Here is a 20,282-nt window from a genome sequence, read left to right on the forward strand (position 1 = left end):
ACGAAGGGCAAACTCCTTCAAGTTACTCTTATATTAACTTCAATAACACTTTTTTCTTTTTTGGCCATGCCCTGCAGCCTGTGAAGATAGGATATGGTAATGAAAATAAATTATCTGAGCTGATAACTTAGAGACTCAGTTTCACTTCCTTTTTTCTCAAAGTTCTATTTTTTCAATAAGACAGACTGAGAAGCGATAATCTGTTCAAAGAGACACAAAGAGAAAACATACGATTTCATACTTCACTTTTTTTTTTAAAACAAAAAGAAACATGATACTGTTTTGAGAATCCACAGAAATTTCTAACATATTTATATGGAACATATAAATGTTTTATATGTTTTATAAATATAAAACATATAAAATTATACAGTTATATTTATATCTGCAATGTATTTTGACACTAATAATTTTTGGTACATTTCTAAGTGGTGCAGCCATGTGCGTCATTTGGTGGTGGTAATTTTTATAGGCCCTGAGCTGTTGGCTCGTGTTACAGAATGTGGTCTGTGGTTACAGACCATGTGGTTACAGTCATGTGGTCTACTTCCCCTACTAGTTCTCTGATCACCTACCATTGTTTTCATTAACTTTGCTAACATTCATGTAGGTTAAACTGAGCCAGCCTAACATTCTTCCCCATGCATGTTCATGATGGCGTGATTGCTTTACACAATCCAAATTGCCTTCTCTTTCCTAGCTCTTCACCTGAGAGACTATGAAGACATCATCCCTGCAGTTGAGATCTACTCTCTGTTAGCACTCTGTGCGTGTGCCAGTAGAGCGTTTGGTACTTGTTCAAAAGCTTTTATTAAACTCGAATCTTTAGAGACCCTCAGTTCGGAACAGAAGCAGCAATATGAAGATCTTGCTCTAGAAATCTTCACCAAACATACTCCGAAAGATAACAGAAAATCCGAATTGGACGGCCTTCTTGAAGGGTAGGGCCAATTGTAATTAGTAGATGCCATTTTTATATAGATTTTTATATCTAAATATCTAAATAGTGTAGTATAATGATGAAATCACTACATTTTAAAGTCTCATACCTTAACTCCCTGGTGGCTCAGCAGTAAAGAATCCACCTGCAGTGCAGGAAATGGGGATTCAATTCCTGGGTTGGGAAGATACCCTGCAGAAAAGAAATGGCAACCCGTTCCAGTATTCTTGCTTGGAAAATCCCACAAACAGAGGAACCTGGTGGACTACAGATCATGGGGTCACAAAGATTCTGACACCACTGAGCGACTAAACAACAAGCCACCTTAACATTGTACTCAAAGCCTATTTTCTTTAGTCTTAATAGTATATTAATGATTTATTTTCTCATTGCAAGAAAAGTTTTTATTTGAAATTTGCCTTGAAATGTTTTACATTTTTCAGGGTTTTTTTAGTATAATAAATAAGGTTTTAAGTGATTAGACATTTTAAAGTGTAATTCTTTCTCCTCGTATTTTTACAGAGGTGAAGGGAAACTGCCGACGTGTGTGGCCACAGGAAGCCCAATTACTGAATATCAATTCTGGATGTGCAGTGTGTGTAAGCATTGTGTCCTGGCTCAGGAAATAAATAACTACAACTTCTGTCCCTTATGCCATAGTGCAGTGGGATGAAGAACTGACAAACTGCATATACTGGGAGAGTTTATATCATAAGGTTGATTCCATATAGTTTATGTAAAAAGCAGCATCATTTCAGAGTTGTATTTTTATACAAATATGTATATATATATGACAGAAACTGGTTACACCTCACTGTCTTCTGAACTTTGGGCCAGCTGTTGAGAAATCCATGATTGAGACAGAATGAGTAAAGAGAAGGTCATCTGCATGTGGTGGGGCAACTCTGTTAGGCCGTTCTTTTGGATTTTCATAAATGGTAAAATAAAAATTAAGCTGTGAGATGTGAAAAAACCAGACTGGCTTTCTTCATGTATCAGGAAATACAGCATCTTACTATCTCCACCATTAGGAAGGGACTACCACTCTTAATTCGAATTAAGTTTGAAATGAAGGGGAAAGAAATTGCTAAATGGCCAGGCTGGGATCAGTGCCCATCCCTAGAACAGTCCCAGGGTCCAAGAGGAAGGGCAGGGTGCGCCACAGATGTCTACTCTAGTATCACTAATGGTATAGGCAGTGAGACATGGGTCTGGAAGAGCAGTAGTCTTATAAGGCTATGCTCTGGAAGTTGGAAGGACTGAAGCTGACCTCTGTACAAGACAGAGATCAGGAAGGGAAGGGAAAAAACAAAATCCAGTAATATATACACATAGACATGTTATGTATATATATAATTTTGTGTAAAAATACAACTATGAAATAATGATGCTGATTTTCATATATTTAGAAATTGACTATATTATCTGCCTATCTTTCTATCTCTATTTTTGTGGCTGGTTATTATACTATGGAAATATTCCAAATAAAAAAATTTTCTCCCAGTGTCAAGGTTACTAATTCATTAAACATTTTTGATGGAGAGGGATGGGGAAGCGTGAGAATGGAGCAGAGTTGAATTTAGGGAATTGACATAACCTGTAGTAGGAGGTGGTGTGCGTGTGTGCTCACTCAGTTGTGCCTGACTCTTTGTGACCCCATGGACTGTAGCCCGCCAGGCTCCTCTGTCTATGGGATTCTCCAGGCAAGAATACTGGAAGTGGGTTGCCATGCCCTCTTCCAAGGGATCTTCCCGACTCAGGGATCAAACCCATGTCTCCTGCACTGGCAGGCGGGTTCCTTATCACCAGCACCACCTGGCAAGCCCAGAGGGAGATTAAACAATTGTAACACTGAAATGAGCTCTATTTCTAGTCGTGTTTAATTAAATAAGCATTGAAAGTGTTCTGTTTTACTTTCACAAGTGATAAAACTTTTTTGTTTTACAATTTGAATTGTTTCTAATAGCTTTTTAAAAATTTATTTTTTATTTTCATAGCTGCACTGGGTCATCGTTGCTGCATCCAAGCTTTCTCTAGTTGCGGAAAGTGGGGGCTACTCTCTAGCTGTGGTGTGCAGGCTTCTCAGTGCAGCGGCTTCTTTGGTTGCAGAGCGCAGGCACTGGGGCTTGTAGGCTTCAGCAGTTGCTGCATGTGGGCTCAGTAGTTGTGGCTCATGGCCTCCAGAATGCAGGCTCAGTACACAGGCTTAGTTGCTCCGCAGCATGCGGGATCTTCCTGGACCAAGGATCGAACTGGTGTCCCCTGAATTTCAGGACAAAGTCTTAACCACTGGATCATCAGGGAAACCCTAATAGCTTATTTTTGATATTTTTTCCTTTTTACCCACTTTCTTAGTTTCATCTAAGAGATGGCAATTGGCATGTACTCTTCATAATATTGTGCAGAACACTTGTCTCTATTTATAATGATGTAAATTTATAGAAAATATCCAGTTTGTAGTTATAGTTTTAGCTGAAACATTGTCACTAAGCTGGACCTTTTATCTAAACAAGTCTTGGGTTTGGGAAGTGATTCTCAATAAGTACCTGTTTTGATTTACTGTCATTAATTTTAAAAAGAAAAACTGTTATCAGTCATGCATAATTACTTACCTGTTAAAGATAGCTAATAATGTTCTCTATTTCCCATGAACTTACATCTTTTTATTCTGTGGCTGCAAACCAGACTTTAGCACTATTTTATCAAGATTATTTGCTGAAGTTTGACTGACATTTAGTAGAGGCAATAAAGAGAAATATACAACATTGTTATTGCAGCTTCAGTACTTAGGTTAGTTAATCCAAATGTGTTATGTTTTTGGTCCTTTAGAGACAAGTTAGGCCTGTAGCAGATAGAGAATAGTGAGCTATGAGAGGTGTGGAACTTAAATGAGTTCATGTAGATAGTGGGTTGCTGTGCCTAGTTAAAACGAGAAGACCAGGTCTTCTAAGTCTCTGTGTTCATGTGTCTTGTGGGAAGTTACCTTGATATAATGGTAGCCTCCAAATACACTACCAGGCAAGCCATTCCAGAGGTCATGGAACACAAAGGATTACACACCAAAAAATGATGCTTAAGTCACATGGTTTACTGAATCAACTTAACGTACACAGTGAGGAACAAGGAGAAAAGTGATGGGAGAGATTAACACTGTTAGTGGAGGATGCCAGTCAGGTACACGGATTCCAGTTCCCGATTCCTGAGTTATGTACTGTTCTATGTCCTCACTCTATCTCTTCCTCACCAGCTTCCCCCAGTGGTGTGGCCAGGAAGAGGACCGCAGTTGAGATTGGGGGACTCTGTCAAGTAGAGTGTGCCTGAGGCCAGTGAGGCACACTTGCTCTGAGGAGGAGGCAGGTTTCCCTGGTCCCATCTGTAGGTGCCGCTGGGACTGCTGAGCAGTCATGGGTTCAGTTGTATTTCCTGGGTAGAGGACAAGTGTCATTGGTGGGTAACTGAATCGAGACCTCCCACATACTGAGCATGTACTAAGCCTCATGCATACCCAGTGAGCCATGAATACTTAGTGCCTTGGTTACCTTTTGGATCTTTAGCACCTCATCAATATTAGATATGCTGTGCTGTGCTTAGTCACTCAGTCATGTCTGACTCTTTGAAACCCCATGGACTGTAACCCGCCAAGCTCTTCTGTCCGTGGGGATTCTCCAGGCAAGAATACTGGAGTGGGTTGCCATGTTCTCCTCCAGGGGATCTTCCTGACCCAGGGATCGAACCCAGGTCTCCCGCATTGCAGGCAGATTCTTTGTCATCTGAGCCACCTGGGAAGCCCAGTATTAGGTATAGTCACACAAATATGCTGTATTTACTTTGTATAACAGGTCTCGTAAGTTTCTAATTTATCTAATTTTAACATAGTGTGTTTCATCAATCTCATTTGTTTTCTTCTATGACAGAATATAGTATTCCCCCAAATCAGAAAATAACATCTTAGAAAGACAAATATCATACGATATTGCTTATATGTAGAATCTAGAAAAATGATACAAATGAACTTACTTATAAAACAGACAGACTTAGAGAACAAACTAATGGTTATCCGGGAGAAGGGTGGGGGAGGTGAGAGAGAGATTGGAAGTTTGAGATTGATACCTACACACTGCTATATTTAAAACATAACCAACAAGGACCTATGTATAGCACAGGAAACTCTGCTTAATATTCTGTAATATCTAAATGGGGAAAAGTGAAAGTCACTCAGTTGGGTCCAACTTTTTGTGACCCCATGGTCTATACAGTCCATGGAATTCTCCAGGCCAGAATACTGGAGAGGGTAGCCTTTCCCTTCTCCAGGGGATCTTCCCAACCCAGGGATCAAACCCAGGTCTCCTGCATTGCAGGCGGATTCTTTACCAGCTGAGCCACAAGGGAAGCCCTAAATGGAGAAAAGAATTAAAAAAAAAGAGTAACTGTAATATGTATAACCGGATCACTTTGCTGTACACCTGAAACTAACACAACGTTGTTAACCAACTGTAATACAGAATAAAATTTTTTAAAAAAGCAAATCTTCCCTAGGTTAAAAAAAAGAAAACAGCATCCTAACAAAGACATCAGCCCTAGAGGATATATCTCCTGTTGAAGGTAACTACATCTTCCCATAAGATTTTCTATTTTCAGGAATGAAACTATACTTCATCAATGAGAGAGAAATTTTCAGAGATGTAGGTTTAAGGATTCCTTCAGGACTGCATGTTTAGAGTTGTGATTTTTGGTCCTTGGTCCTAATGCCTGAATCTCTCTTTTTCCCCATTCTCATCCCAGAAATCGGCTGAGAACTCTTAAGTTAGACTGTCGTTCTCCAGTCCTTCCTGTGACTTGTTGATTACATTCCCATTTGCTTCAATTCCAAATCAGCTGTTGATTCCTCAGACTTGTCCTAACGTTTCTTTTAGGAAGTTTCTTTTGGAGCCTTCTCATTTACCACTAATTCCTTGCTACCTAAGCCCTAAAGTTTTTCTTCCAACTAGTTATTTCAGACAGATTCTGAGTTATTGTCACTACCTCTTGGTCTGTTTAACACAGAAACCAAAACCTTTAAAAACAACCTCTCCTACCTTGTACACATAATTATCACATATGTATATGTATGTATTTTTATATATACTTACATACATACATTGGAGAAGGCAATGGCACCCCACTCCAGTACTCTTGGCTGGGAAAATCCCATGGATGGAAGAGCCTGGTGGCTGCAGTCCATGGGGTCGCTAAGAGTCGGACACGACTGAGCGGCTTCACTTTCACTTTTCACTTTCATGCATTGGAGAAGGAAATGGCAACCCACTCCAGTGTTCTTGCCTGGAGAATCCCAGGGATGGAGGAACCTGATGCGCTGCCGTCTATGGGGTCTCACAGAGTCGGACACGACTGAAGCAACTTAGCAGCAGCAGCACACACATACATATACCCTCATGCTTCATATTCATATATATATACTGACATACCTGTTTTAAGAGCTTATGACTATTTGGGATTTGTATCTGTGAATGTTTTAGTGATCTGTCATAATGTTTTGGGGACAGATAGATCTTTGTCCTGCTTGAAAATGGTGCTAGAAAAAGACTCCCAGTACAAATTGACTCAATTGGTTTTAAATATTTAACATGAAGGAAATTTCCAGATAACTCTATTCTGATGAAAGGGGCAAAGAGAAGCAAAATTGTCATATATAACAAATATGTGGAAGGAATTTGTATAGACAGAATGAGGCATTGTAATGAATGTTCTCTTTTTGTAATAAACATGAACTGACTCCCTTTAAGTAATGCTTCTTTTTATCACAAAATATGGCCTGAACATTACGTTAAGTTTCCAAAGTAGCAAGGTAGGCCAAAGTATTGAGATAATGGACCTGACTGACAAAGCTATACAAATAAGTAACATAGCATTATTGTCCTGCTATCATGCACAAATGCTAATTATATATATACATACGTTTCTGCTAACATATAATTTGCAATTATCTTTTTGTATTCTAAAAGCTGAGATCTTAGATTTGATGTGGCATTCAGTGAAAAATATAAAAATAAATGCTGAGGTAAAATTGTATTTATCCTGTTTTATCTGTAATTTATGATAACATGATAATTTGTCTTCTTTTGATTTAAGTATTTTGGTGGGGGTTGGGATGATGGGCATTGAGCTCCAGAGTGGATAAAGGGAGAAAGAGACGGGAGGTACAATGAAAGGTATACAGTATCACCTTTGTTACCAAGAGGAAAACAACTTAGGCAAATGTCTGATGACTGGAGGTTGCAGGGAGAAACTCCTTAAGAGGTCATCTAGAGTCCACATTTAGAAATGGGGGAAAAATTGTTACCAGACTTTTAATGAAAAATCAAGAGTTCCTAATTTGATGTTATAGCTCCAAAGTATTACTACTGTGCTTCTAAAATGAAAATAGCAATATTATGTTGCCCCCTACTGTTTATTCTTACCATTTTCTCAGTTCATTAAAAAAAAAAAGAGCACTTAAGTTTTTGAGTATAAAACTAACATGTTCATGGTAGAAAACTTCAAAAGTACATAAAGAGTATACATTAGAAAGTAAAAATAGTCTTAAATTTTTTTTAAAAAGGCGTTAATTTACATTTTAATTGAATTTAGAAGAAAAAACGGGGGTGAAACTTCTGTAAATTTTCTTCATAATCTCGTATTTAAGTTTTTTTCTAAAAGAAAAAGACATTAAAACAGTTACTACTTTATCTACTCATTTATTTGGTTATTCTACTCAAAATTTTAGTAAAATTTAGAAGAAAACGGAGGTATCTCTACACACCCACTATAATAGCTAGGATCGAAACTGACAAATGTTGGTGATGATACGGAGTAACTTAAAGGCCAATGCATTGCTGGTGGAAATGCAAAGTAGTACACCCACTCTGGAAAAATTGAAGTTTAGAAATTCTCTGTATATTCTGGAAATATACATGTACAGCGTGTGTGTATGTATCCCTCCCCCCCGCCCCCTCCCCCCTCCCCATTCGCTGTAACGAAGGGCAAGCTCCTTGCACCATCTGACCACAGCCTTAGAAACCAGTTTGGGACTACCAAGCTACTGCTTTTCTGGAGATCAGGCAAGCGGGACCAGCAGCTACAGCAGAAGCGCACTTGCCAAGGCTCCGTCTGCTTAAGCTTTCTTGAAATACCTGAGCGTTCCGCCAGGAGCGTCACCGACCTCGCGAGACGACGGGTCCTCGGAGGACACAAAATTCCCCGGCTGCTAGGGCCAAGGATTTTTGCCGAGTTAAATTCCAAGGTGCGGAAGTGGCTGTGGGTTGTCGCCTCTAATCGCTCAGAAATCAACCCCCAGTTCCACACGGAAAGCTAGGCCCCCAACCGCCATGGACAGGCAGCAAGGGCAGGAAAGTCCCGCAGCCCTAGCACTAGCCCAGGCTCATTTCAAGAAAGGTGAATACGCGGAGGCCGAGGCGCTGTACTCCGCTTACATTCGCCAGTGCGCCTGTGCAGCCTCGGAGGGAGCAGCACGCGGGAGGTAACTATCGCGAGAAGTGGGGACAGCGTGGGTCTCCGGAAGGTGGGCGGCAATGGCTCCGCTTTACTCGACCTCTGGCACTCACCCGCCCAGCGGCCGGACGTTAGTTCTTCACAGAAAGGCGGTGAGGGAGCGTGCCTGGAGCGCAGGCCTCCGCACGTTGCTCCGGGACTCCGAGAACGGTGTCCCGACTCCATGTTAACTGATAGGGCTTTTCCCACCTGTCGTCACTTTAACAAGACCTGGTGAGGGCGAGATGCCGCGCGGGTGCCACGTGAGCGCACAGCGTCGCGACTCAAACCGCGCGACATCACAGCAGGTGCTCTGGGTTTTCACGTGTGAAAAGAAATTTAAACATGTGGAAATAGTATAATGAACCTCCAGGTGACCATCCCTGGGCTTAAGCATTGTCACTTCACCCAGGGGATCAGGTTATTCGCCCAGGGATGTCTCAGAATACATTTCTAGGCGTTAAAGGATTTAAAAAGACGCAACCACAGTATCACTATTCCTAACGTCATTATTTGGAATTTTCCTGTTTGATCAATAAAAGTTGTTTTGTTTGGCTGGTTGGTGTTTTCGAGGTTGGTTCAAGTCAGGATGCACATCAAGCCTCTCAGCCTTTAAGGCTCCCCTTCATTTTCTCCCCTTGCAGTTTATTTGGTGAGAAGGATATCCTCACCAAAGGCTATCCAGTCCTATGTCCTGAGACTTTACCATATTTTGGATCTTCTGGATTTACCCCCCACCCCCACCCCATGTCATTTAACATAGTCCTCTGTCTTATGCATCGCTTGTGAGTTGGTAGTTAAATCTTGAGGTTTGATCGAATTCAGATCCAAAATTATGGTGAGAATATTGTTATCGGTGTTGTGTACTTCTGTCAGAGAGCATGCAATGTCTTTCTTTTTGTGATATTAGCAACCTTGATCTTGACCAGGGTTCCTGGCCTTCCCTAAACAAGAGAAATTGATGAGAGGCCAGACACGGAATTCAGGCAAGCTTTATTGAGGTCTCTGCTGCAGCAGGGCAGAGCAAAAAAACTAAGTTTCCCTTGCTTGCTTGGAGCAAGGGGTGAAGTTGGGGTTGTGTCCAGGGGTCTCGAAGGCTGGTGGGGTGGCTTAGGTGGTTTGCCCACCTTTTTGGACAAAAGTTTTGAATGTAGGGGACATGTGAAGTACCCTGTTTCTGCTCCTGGCACCCTGTCTTTGCTTCCAGCACTTCAGAAGTGGCAGTTGGGATTTTATTTGGTTTTTATCTTCTTATCCATAACTGGCTCCAACTGCAAATGCACTCAATTATTTTCAGTTCCTTATAGTTTTTGTATTTTGATGCTGGAGAAGACATTTGTCCAGGTGCAAACACTGCAGCAAATGGTCCTAAGTCCCAGCTCTCAGCCTGTCTCAACCTCACCTGCTCTGCCAAAGCATCTTATATTTATGCCTGAATGCGAAGCATTTGTTGTACTCCAAGATTTGCCTTTGTTGTTCTTGTTAATGGTTCTTGTTGTTAGTGGTCCAGGATGAGAAAAGAAAGAACAGAAAGGGGATAATGAGCAGTGTTTTTCTTGACAGTTTGAGTTGTCTGCCCTGTCACCCTCCTCCTTTCAGGGATTTGATTTTTTTTTTTGACCAGATGCCAGCTTGTCTTTTGTGTATGAGGCTCAAGATTCTTCTCCTGTTTGTTAAACTCACATGGAATTAAATCAGAAAAATTAAGTGGCTTCCTCATTTCAATAATACACCAGAATAATAGTTAATAGTTTTGAACAAGCAGTAAGATGATACCACACCTTCCCCCCAAAATTATTAAACAGAAAATTTAGTTTTCTATTCTTGTTTCAAGCTGGAAGAATAGACTTATCTAGTAGGTTAAAACACTTTTTTATTTTTCAATTTTCATTGTTGCTGCTATACAATATGTTAGCTGGACTGTGCTAAGTTGCTTTAGTCATGTCTGACACTTTGCAACCCTGTGAACCGTAGGCCGCCAGGTCCTTTGTCCATTGGATTCTCCAGGCAAGAATACTGGAGTGGGTTGCCAGTTCCTTCTCCAGTATAATATGATACAGGTGTACAGTATAATGATTTACAATTTTTTAAGGTTATACTTCATTTATAGCTATTATAAAATACGGTCTATATTCCTGTGTTGTACAGTATACATTTGTAGCATATTTTATACCCAATGTTTTGTACCTCTTAGTCCCCTCTCCTTGTTTTGCCCTTCCCCCTTCTGTCTGTCTACCGGTAACCACTAGTTTGTTCTCTATGAGTCTGCTTCTTTTTTAGGCTGCGGTCCATGAGGTCGCTAGGGGTTGGACACGACTGAGCGACTTCACTTTCACTTTTTACTTTCATGCATTGGAGAAGGAAATGGCAACCCACTCCAGTGTTCTTGCCTGGAGAATCCCAGGGACGGGGGAGCCTGGTGGCTGCCGTCTATGGGGTCACACAGAGTCAGACACGACTGAAGCGACTTAGCAGCAGCAGCAGCAGCAGTAAGTTTCGAAAAGGATTTATCAGCAATAAGCATACTGATGCCATCTAGTATTGTTACAGCTTCTCCCTGGTGCATCTCAGCCTGAGAGCACAGAGTTATTGTGTGGCAAATGTAATTCATGCTCCTTACCAGCATAAGAAAGAAAATTTGCAATGGTTTAGTAGAAGATTGCTCAGCATGCCTGAATGAACCTTCAAATTTTCTTATAGTTTTTAAATTCTTCTAGGAGCTCCTGGTTAAACAGAATTCTATCATTTTCAACTTTTTCTTTAAATATATCTTTTAGAGTTCATTTATTTTTAAATAATGAGTCACTGAATCATTTTTAAACAGTATTCACAATCTTTGCATGCCTGCCACTCTGAATGGTTTATAACATTTTCTTTTAATATCCAAAAGTGCAACCTTAGCCATCAACTTTATTTCCAAATATTTTTTCTTTGCTAAAGTTAGCAAGTGTGAAAAAAAAAAATCTACGTTTGGATTAGGTAACTTGGTTATATTCCATTAAAATAAACACTATCATTACAAAAATCTCAGTGTTAAAAAAATTTGGCTTTAACTGTTAGCCCATGTCTTTCAAATACGAAATAATTTTCATATGGAGAATAGGCTTTTAGAATTTGTTATAATGAGGTCTAATTCTAAATCAAATATCTGATGATCCTCTGATAATAAGACATCTATCACAAAGTTGTGAAGCTTAGAAATTTAATGACTAAAACCTTACTGAGTCCCGAGGCTGCATTTTACTTAAAACTTTTTACTGAGCAGCAGTTCAGCTGGTGTCATAACAGAGATTGGTGATTGGAGTGTCCCCTTTGTTCTCTAAGATTTCACGGTGGTGCTTGTGGCGTCCTGAAGTGTCTGTGTACCCAGTCTCTCAGTCCTAGTTCACAGAAACAGGCGTTTTCTAAATTGCAGTGGTTCCTCTCCACTGGTAGGAAACTTCAACTTGAAGGAGACCCCCTAGGCTGTGAGTACCCCTCCTGGCAGCAGTAGTTACAGTGCCTGAGATCTCAAGGATGAGGACGTGTAGAGAAGTAACTTTTTGTAACGCTAACTGCCGTCACAATCTTTTCTGAGAACTAGATTTTGCGCTGTGGAGCTTAATGCAGACTGACAGATGAGTTTAGCCTGCATCTTCCCTGGTTGGTTCAAACTTGAGAGTCCCCTTTGCAAAAAAGAAAGGAAAACAGAATCTTTCTGCAGAGCCCATTGAAGTTCTCTGTGTAGATGGTTTGCCCTTTTACAAGTAGTGTGTGGGGCTGTGTCGGGGTGTGTCCTGTTGAGCTGGTGGTTGGTCAGAGCTGCCTGGGTGTCTAACCCCTCACAGGAAAGGCTGCTTGCTCACAGCTCCTTGGGCAGCCTCTGGAACCCTCAGATGCAGAGCCAGTTCTGCACACTGGAGTCCCAATGTGGACCTGAGCTGTGATGTCTTTCTAGCAGGAAGCCGGTTTGGCCTCTGGAAGTTTGCTGAGGCTGGAGGGAGGGCAGGTCATCCTCAGACAGCACACCTGGGGATCAGTATCTTGGATTTTCACTCAGGGCTGACTTCTCTTTCTTTACTGGTGGAAAATGATTTCAAATCGCACTGTTTGAATATCCTTAAAAAATTTGAGGATAAAACTGATGATTCATTTGATGACATGGCCGTAGCGAACTTGGACTTTGGGCTGGCTTTCTCCCCTTGCTCGTTTCAATTCTGAATTGTCTTCTTTGCCCCACTGGCATGTGCTTTAAACAATCATTTTAATATTACATTCAGCAAAACACGGTGACAATGAACAGGGGCTTTGACCACACAGTACAAGGAATGCGCTTTGTAGATTGACATTGTAGTGCTAAACAACCCTGCAAAAGTAGACAGCAGGATTAAACAGAAACTGACGCCATGGCTTTATTTCCTTGCCCTCTGTTTCTTCCGCTTGGTTTTGCAGCGTCGACACTGCATGTTACAGGCTATGAAGTTTGACAATACCCAAAAGAGAGTGAAAGTGGAAACGAGGGGTAACACTGTGTTTTTAATGTGAACTTTTTGTTTAAAGCAAATGCAGCCCTGAGGATTTGGCTACTGCATTTAACAACAGGGGGCAAATCAAGTACTTCAGGGTTGATTTTTATGAAGCCATGGACGACTACACATCTGCTATAGAAGTCCAACCCAGTTTTGAAGTTCCATATTACAACAGAGGCTTGATATTGTATAGGCTGGGTAAGAATTTCTTTCTTCCCCCTTTTGTTCTTGACAGTATTTTGTGAATTCAGATCTCTCAAATGTTGTAAAACGGATAATCATCCAGGGTGAAACTTAGGTGAAATTTAGTTTTAGAGCCAGGAACAAAGGAAGTGTACCTGAATTTATTTTAGGCTTTCAATGGGTATTAGAGACCGCAGCAGGGCACTGGAGTGGGAATTGCAGCCGGGCACCGGAGTGAGAGCTATCCCATTACTTTGTCCCTGTGCGTCCCCAGCTGTGAAATGAGGGTAATGCTCCTGATCCACTGTGCAGCTTTTCTGAGTTACAACCTTTGAAGGCACTCGTGCTGTGTTTGTGCTTAGTTGCTCAGTCATGTCCCGACTCTTTGTGTCCGACTCTTTGGGACCGCATGGTCTGCAGCCCGCCAGGCTCCTCTGTCCATGGGATTCTCCAGGCAAGAATACCGGAATGGGTTGCCATGTCCTTCTCCAGGGGATCTTCCCAACCCAGGGATCAAACCCAGGTCTCCCTCATTGCAGGCAGATTCTTTACCAGCTGAGCCACCAGGGAAGCCCAAGAATACTGGAGTGGGTAGCCTATCCCATCTCCAGGGGATCTTCCAGACCCAGGAATCAAACCGGGGTCACCTGCATTGCAGTGGATTCTTCACCAGCTGAGCTACCAGGGAACACCACTTGAGACAATATATAGTAAAGGGATTTTAGATTTTGGGACTACAGGGACTATGAGGATTGTTTCTCATTTAAAGGGTTAAAAAGAATATTCATTTCCTGTTTCTTAATTTTACTGTAATTACATTAAATAGGGAATATTTTATTGAAAGTTTCTGTCGATTTAAGGTATTTACCGGTTAAATCCCTGTAGGTAGCCCATAACTAATTTTAAGTATATTGTTCTATAAGGGTGTGCAAAGTTACTGTGGTACACACATCCGTTTATCATTATCAAGAGGAAAAAATTCCTTTAGTAAGAGTGGTTGAAAGCTTGTAAATATAAAAGCAGGAATATGTGTATCCAAACTTTCCTATGAATAATATATAGAAATACTCAGCTTTTTTTCCTCTTTTTTCATCCCCCCCCACCCCCCTGTGGGTTCTTATACAGGATATTTTGATGATGCTTTGGAAGATTTCAAGAAAGCATTAGACTTAAATCCTGGATTTCAAGATGCTGTTGTGAGCTTAAAACAGACTATTCTAGACAAAGAAGAAAAGCAAAGAAGAAATTATTGAAAATTTTAACTCATGATCCTAATGGCTGGCATCTCCTTGTCTTTAATTGAAAGCTGGTGTTAAACTGTTTTGATTTATATTTAAGATAAAGAGATTCATGCATCAGCAATGAAAGTTAAATGCTATACTTGAGGTAATTGATTTTAGGTTGAGTAACTATGTTGAGTAGGTATGCTTTTATAAAGTGTAATAATAATAATGTATAATTGTATCTTATTACAGTACAATGTCTAAAGAAATGTGTGGTATTTTCTTCAGGAAAACTGTTTTGCTGTTTTTTATTCCCAACTTTTTATTTAAAAATTTTTACCTCCACAGAAAATTGGAAGTATGGTACAATAAACACTTTTAAACTTTTCACTGAGATTCACCTGTTGTTAGCATTGTGTCACATTTGCTTATTCTCTGTATTTAAATATATAACTTTTGTGCTGAACTGTTTGAAAATAAGTTGCAGATATCACCATACTTTACCCTTAAATATTTCGGCGTGCACTAAGAATAGAGACAGCCTTCTTTATAGCCACAACACCATTATAATACCTAATAAAACTAATAATTCTATAATACCATCCATGCCCAGCCCGTATTTGAATTCCCCAATTGTTTCCAAAATGTCTTGTGTAGATTTTTGTTTCTGGGATCTGGACTCAGTCAAGTTAACACTGCGTTCTGTTGTTACGTCTCTGTGTTTTTTAATCTACAATAGTTGCCTCCTCATTTTCTCCCTGTGGCATTTACTTTGAAAGTAAAGCTCTTTTATTTTATAAAGCTAGGCTAGCGAGACATAATATTTGGGCTTAACAATAAACATCTTTCAATGAGAGCCATTTGAAAGAATTCAACTTACATTTTTTTTTTCTCTAGTAATCATCGATAAGGTAGTTAAGCTTTAAATATCAAGCATAGTTTTCTGTCTCTGGATAATGACAGTAATGTTCGCCATCATCAACATTTACTGAATACTCAATATAAGCCAAGCACTGTTCAAACTCTGAATAATAAATTCTGAGTGGAATGGGGGTGGTTAGAGAGGTGAAAAACTAACGAAAAGCACTTAGTAAATAGAGGGCTTTTTGAAAATCTGTTCTATTTGGGTGCTGCCAGGGAACGATTAGGCTGTGATGAAGCTTTCCTGAACTGGGAAGAATTTGAAGGGAAAACAAGCCAGAGTCAGCCATGTCTCACCTACATTTGTGTGTGTGTGTGTGTGTGTGTGTGTGTGTGTCTTATTGTTGAAGTTTTGGCTTTCAGAAATTCAGATCCTGCATCTGTGAATCTCCCAAACTAGTTTATTATTGCTATGGAAAAATGGTTCTGGGGTGCAAATGGCCCTAATTAAGAGAAAAGAGTATGTTTGCCCAGTGTCCCCAGAGGAGGGTCAGAACTACTAAGTCATAACTACTATGACTTTCTCAGATGCCATCACCATTGTCAGCCTTCAAAGGGTTTTATTTTTTGTGGGTTTTTTTTTTTTTTTTTTTAGTTTAAGTGATCTCATAAAGCAGAGGACGTAATTGCCTCGTTTGTTGTTCATAAATACTATCTGGCCAAATGCATAAAGAACCTGGGCTGCAGGTGAATGACTATTAAACGGAAATGAAATTAGAATGGAAACAAAAAGTCCCTTTCTGGGATGATTCACATTTTCCAATATGACTTATCTTTCTATTTGTTGGAAATGTCTTTTAAAGAATTTATAAAATTGCATTAAAATATAGAAAAATTCCTCTTAAGAAAACTTGTTTTATAAACGTATTTTAAAACTTATTTTAAAAAAAGCAAAGTCCATAGACCTTGGGAGAGTTTAAAGCCAGTCTACCCAGAAAATCAAATATTAGAAAAATGCTTCAGTAACTTTATTTTCTCTTGGCTTATATTCTCTTTTCTTTTCTCTTGAATGGGATTAGATATAATATAAAGAAAAAAAAACTGTTAAAAATTTGATTTGGTTTGTAGGGTTTTATTATTTGACATTTCTTCATCATTTTTCAGAAAAAAAGTCACTGAAGTTCAGGATCAACACTTGCTTATTTGGAACCCAAGCACTTATTTTCCTCAGGTTACTGAAAATAACTGATTTCCAGTTATTTTCTTTAAATTTTCCTCATTTATTTATTTCCTTATTTATTTTCTATAAAACTTTAGACCTCACACATTCAGATTCTAAATTTCTGATTGAATGAATAATACTTTTGTTATGTGCCTTTTAAAAAAGATTCTGTTTTATGTTTGCTATTATTTATATTTCCCACATTTCAGTATCGGTTGAGCTCTTTTTTTTTTTTTTTTCTTTTAACCAGAAAAGTAACCAAACTATGCTGTTTTCCAGTTTTTCTCTTTGAAAACAAGGCAGAAAATTGTAGATTGTTATAGTTTGTTCTTTACAAAGTAAGGTAAGAGAGAATAAGTGGATATATATTGCTCTTGAGCTTAGAAAATTACTTTTAACTCTTCAAAGCATGGAGCTGTGGGACTTCCCTGGTGGTCCAAAGGTTTAGACTCTGTTCTCCCAATGCAGGGGCCCCAGGTTTGATCCCTGGTCAGGGACCTAGACCCCATATGCTGCAACTAAGAAGGTCCTACATGTTGCAACTAAGACTCAATTAAATAGATAAATATTAAAAAAAAATAACATGGAGCTGTTTGTTTCTTTCCTGAAATCTGGAACTGAATGAAGCATGTGAATTTCCTTTATGATAGCAAACCATAGCCTACCTGCTGGATGAGCAAACAAAATTTCCAAGTCAGCTTTTAGTCATTTTCTGTTTGCCCATTTCCAGATTTTTCCTGTTTTTTCCTCTTTCACTGGCCTCTCCCTGCCCCACCCACCACACTATACATAGTCTTAGCCTTCTGCCATTTTGTAGACGTTAGCCTGTTTCAGAGGACATACTGTATTTCAACCCTGTCATGCAGTGTAAATCAATCCAACATTTACACTGACACTCAGTATTTCCAGCTCTGCCAAATCTAATCCCTCTTAAACATTTAACTCTATGTTTCAAGTAATTAAACCCACATCTTGTTTAACAACTTTAATTTGTCCTTAAAAATACTTCTTTTAAATGAAAAGCCATGAAATGAAAAAAAATTTATGTTAATTTTAGTTGGAAAAATTATGAATTCCATTTTAGCCCAGATACCTAAATGCTTTTTGCAGATAGAAAAATATATCCATTGAGTGGTAAAGACAAGTTTATACAAGTTTCAATTTGAAATTACATAATTACATTTACAACAGTTACATAAACTATATTTCCTTTACTCATTTCTACCCCTCTCCGCTCCTGTGCCATTAAAAAAAATCATTTTATTGAGATGCAAAGTGTACACTTCAATGGTTTTCAAGTATATTTGGAGTTTCTGCATTGTTCTTACATTTTTCAAGCTTTTTGGGTCTTATGGTATTCTGGCAGGCAAACTGCATTTCATGAAGTTATAACACAGAAAAACACTTTTGGGCAAATTAAAGGCGAAGCATTGAGAGTGTTTCAAAACACCTAACAGGACACACACAAAACAGATGGAAGAGTCTTAAAAACTGCTGTCTCTTCTGATTCCATCCAAATAAGTAGCATGATTCCAATTTGGCTCATGTGATGTCCTCTGACTAGAAACTTGTGTGGAGTAACCAGGAGGTATGTCTCTGCCTGAAGCTGTGATGTCGAACTTTCACTTCTTATGGCATATTTATTTAATGTGTTTTGGTGAACAAGTTGTTGTTTTAAAAAACAAATTACTGACAAACATATGGTGTAACTTTCCAAGAGCCAAGTGAAGAGGTGATGAAACAGTTGGTACGTGAGCTAAGTGTGTAATTTTAAAAGCTTCCTGATAAATGCTCATTGTCGTGTTTTCTATATTTCTCAAAAGTATGACATTAAATTATGGGAAAGGGATTCCAGTTTAGAATGGTATTTGAGGAGAGACAGAGAAGACCTAGAGACATTGAGACTTGTTGAATTTCACATTTAATGTTAAGGGGACTTAAAAAACCCAAACAAACCACTGCATCATTTCATCCTTTATGAAAAGAAAGAAGGATGAGAAATACAACCTTTTTTTGAGAAAGCAATTGGTAGGATAAAAAAAATACCTAATTGTTATTAAAGTAACAGGAAGATGAAAGGACATGTCCACATTGCAAAAGACATGATGAAAAAGAAGCCTACAGGGAAGCCGCAAAAGCAGAAATTATGACCTGTGAATATGCGTTTAACAGGGTGAAAAGAGCACTACAGCATAATGCCAGCTCTGTGTCTGTCAGCACAAACACACACACGTCGGCGAAGTGACGAACGTCTCATTTTTTGCAGGAGGAAATTGGGGCTAAGAAATTCAGTAACTTGCCCAAAGTTATGTCCCAAACACATCTGAAATTCAAAACTGCTGTTAATATTAATTAGTTTTTTGTTGCTGGTTTCAACGTGAAACAGATATGTGGATTTGGTCTTTTTTTTTTTTTTGGTCCCCATACAAAATTGAAATTACTCATAAAATGTTTTAGTATCCATCAAGGTGGGTATCAAGACAGTATTAAAATATACTTAGGTTTTATATAGCATTATTATGATTCTAGAATTGCTTGTTGGTAATTTTCCTGCCTGATTGAAAACAGACACACAAGATGGTGAAAAGCAGATTAATATTAAAAGCAAACTCCATTTGGAAAATTGAAAGCCATAGCTGCCAATATGTAAATTTGTATCTTATGTTAAGAAAAAGTATCCAACATTTGTAAAGAAAGCAAAAGGAGGATTGCATAGCTTTTCAATATCATACTGAGCACAGTCTAACAAACCCACCCACAGAGTATCTAAATTCTCCAGGGTTGCGTCTGTCTTTTATTTCCTATTTACTCTTAAAATTTTTTTTGTTTATTTACTTTTACTTTTGGCTGCACTGGGTCTTCGTTGCTGTGCACAAGCTTTCTCTAGTGGGGGCTTCTCTTTGTTGCCATGAGCGGGCTTCTGATTGCAGTGCCTCTTCTTTTGTAGAGCACGGTCCCTAGCGTACACAGGCTCAGGAGTTGTAGCTCGTGGGCTTACTTGCTCCATGGCATGTGGAATCTTCCTGGACCAGGGACTGAGTCCATGTCCCCTGCATTGGTAGACAGATTCTCAGCCACTGAACCACCAGGGAAGTCCTCCTGTTTATTCTTGATTAGGACCCAGACCCTGTCAGGTTACACGTAACTTGAAGATTCCCCCCCCCCCCCCCCCCCCCCAGAGAAGATGTAAATGATTTCAGTCTGGTAGACATGATAACCCTCAAAGTTATGGTTTTCTGGCCTGGAGGACATTACCTAGGTTTGATTTTAACCCAGTAACTTTATTCCCAAGTAAAGCTGGGACCTTCCTCATGGAAGGCTTTCATCCTGGTGGTTCTCTGGTTATTGAATTAAATAAACACTTGTCATGTGAGGGTTTGAAAGCACGCACTGGCACATCACTCACAGAAGAAGCGGAATTCTCACAAAAGCTCCCTTGAGGAAACTTGTACTTGCTGTTTCCTCTGCACCCTCACCCCAAGGCCAGGCCCTCACGACCTTCAGGTCTTTGCTTCCTTATCACCTCCTCTGACCACCACATTTAAAATGCAAAACCCAGGACTTCCCTGGCAGTCCAGTAGTTATGCGGGTCCCACCCCTGGTCAGGGAGCAAAGATTCCACATGTGTTGGGGCTAAAAAGCCAAATCATAAAACAGAAACAATATTGTAACAAATTCAATAAAGACTTTAAAAATGGTCCGCATCAAAAAGAAAAAAAATCTTGAAGAAAAAGCAAATCCCGATTCTCACCTCACTTTATTTTTCTCTTTCTATTCCATCATGCGTTTTTTGCTTTTTTAGTTTCCCTGTGTTCTTA

At 39.4% G+C, this 20,282-nt stretch overlaps 2 protein-coding genes across 4 annotated transcripts in view; both read left to right on the top strand.

The window, feature by feature from the left end:
* Positions 1-2,450, top strand: part of WDR35 (WD repeat domain 35) — a 51,462-nt gene extending 49,012 nt beyond the window's left edge. For all 3 annotated transcript variants that reach the window (XM_055540872.1, XM_055540874.1, XM_055540873.1), the window contains 2 exons: positions 701-941; positions 1,463-2,450. In XM_055540872.1, coding sequence (XP_055396847.1) covers positions 701-941; positions 1,463-1,613 — 392 coding nt within the window. In that variant the 3' untranslated portion in view covers positions 1,614-2,450. The remainder of the gene's footprint in view (positions 1-700; positions 942-1,462) is intronic.
* A 5,854-nt stretch (positions 2,451-8,304) lies between these two features.
* TTC32 (tetratricopeptide repeat domain 32) lies at positions 8,305-14,773 on the top strand. Its single transcript, XM_055540875.1, has 3 exons — positions 8,305-8,456; positions 13,007-13,173; positions 14,284-14,773. The coding sequence occupies exons 1-3, from the start codon at positions 8,305-8,307 to the stop codon at positions 14,409-14,411; spliced, it is 447 nt and encodes a 148-aa protein (XP_055396850.1). The 3' UTR covers positions 14,412-14,773.
* The last annotated feature ends 5,509 nt before the right edge of the window (positions 14,774-20,282 follow it).

This window comes from Bubalus kerabau, chromosome 11 (genome assembly GCF_029407905.1).
Source record: "Bubalus kerabau isolate K-KA32 ecotype Philippines breed swamp buffalo chromosome 11, PCC_UOA_SB_1v2, whole genome shotgun sequence".
NCBI classification, from domain to species: domain Eukaryota; kingdom Metazoa; phylum Chordata; class Mammalia; order Artiodactyla; family Bovidae; genus Bubalus; species Bubalus kerabau.

Bases quoted from the DNA above. Each gene is read 5' to 3' on its own strand.
- TTC32 (XM_055540875.1), top strand. From the start codon at position 8,305: ATGGACAGGCAGCAAGGGCAGGAAAGTCCCGCAGCCCTAGCACTAGCC. The intron at 8,457-13,006 runs GTAACTATCGCG...TTTTGTTTAAAG, and splicing joins GAGGGAGCAGCACGCGGGAG to CAAATGCAGCCCTGAGGATT. The intron at 13,174-14,283 runs GTAAGAATTTCT...GTTCTTATACAG, and splicing joins CTTGATATTGTATAGGCTGG to GATATTTTGATGATGCTTTG.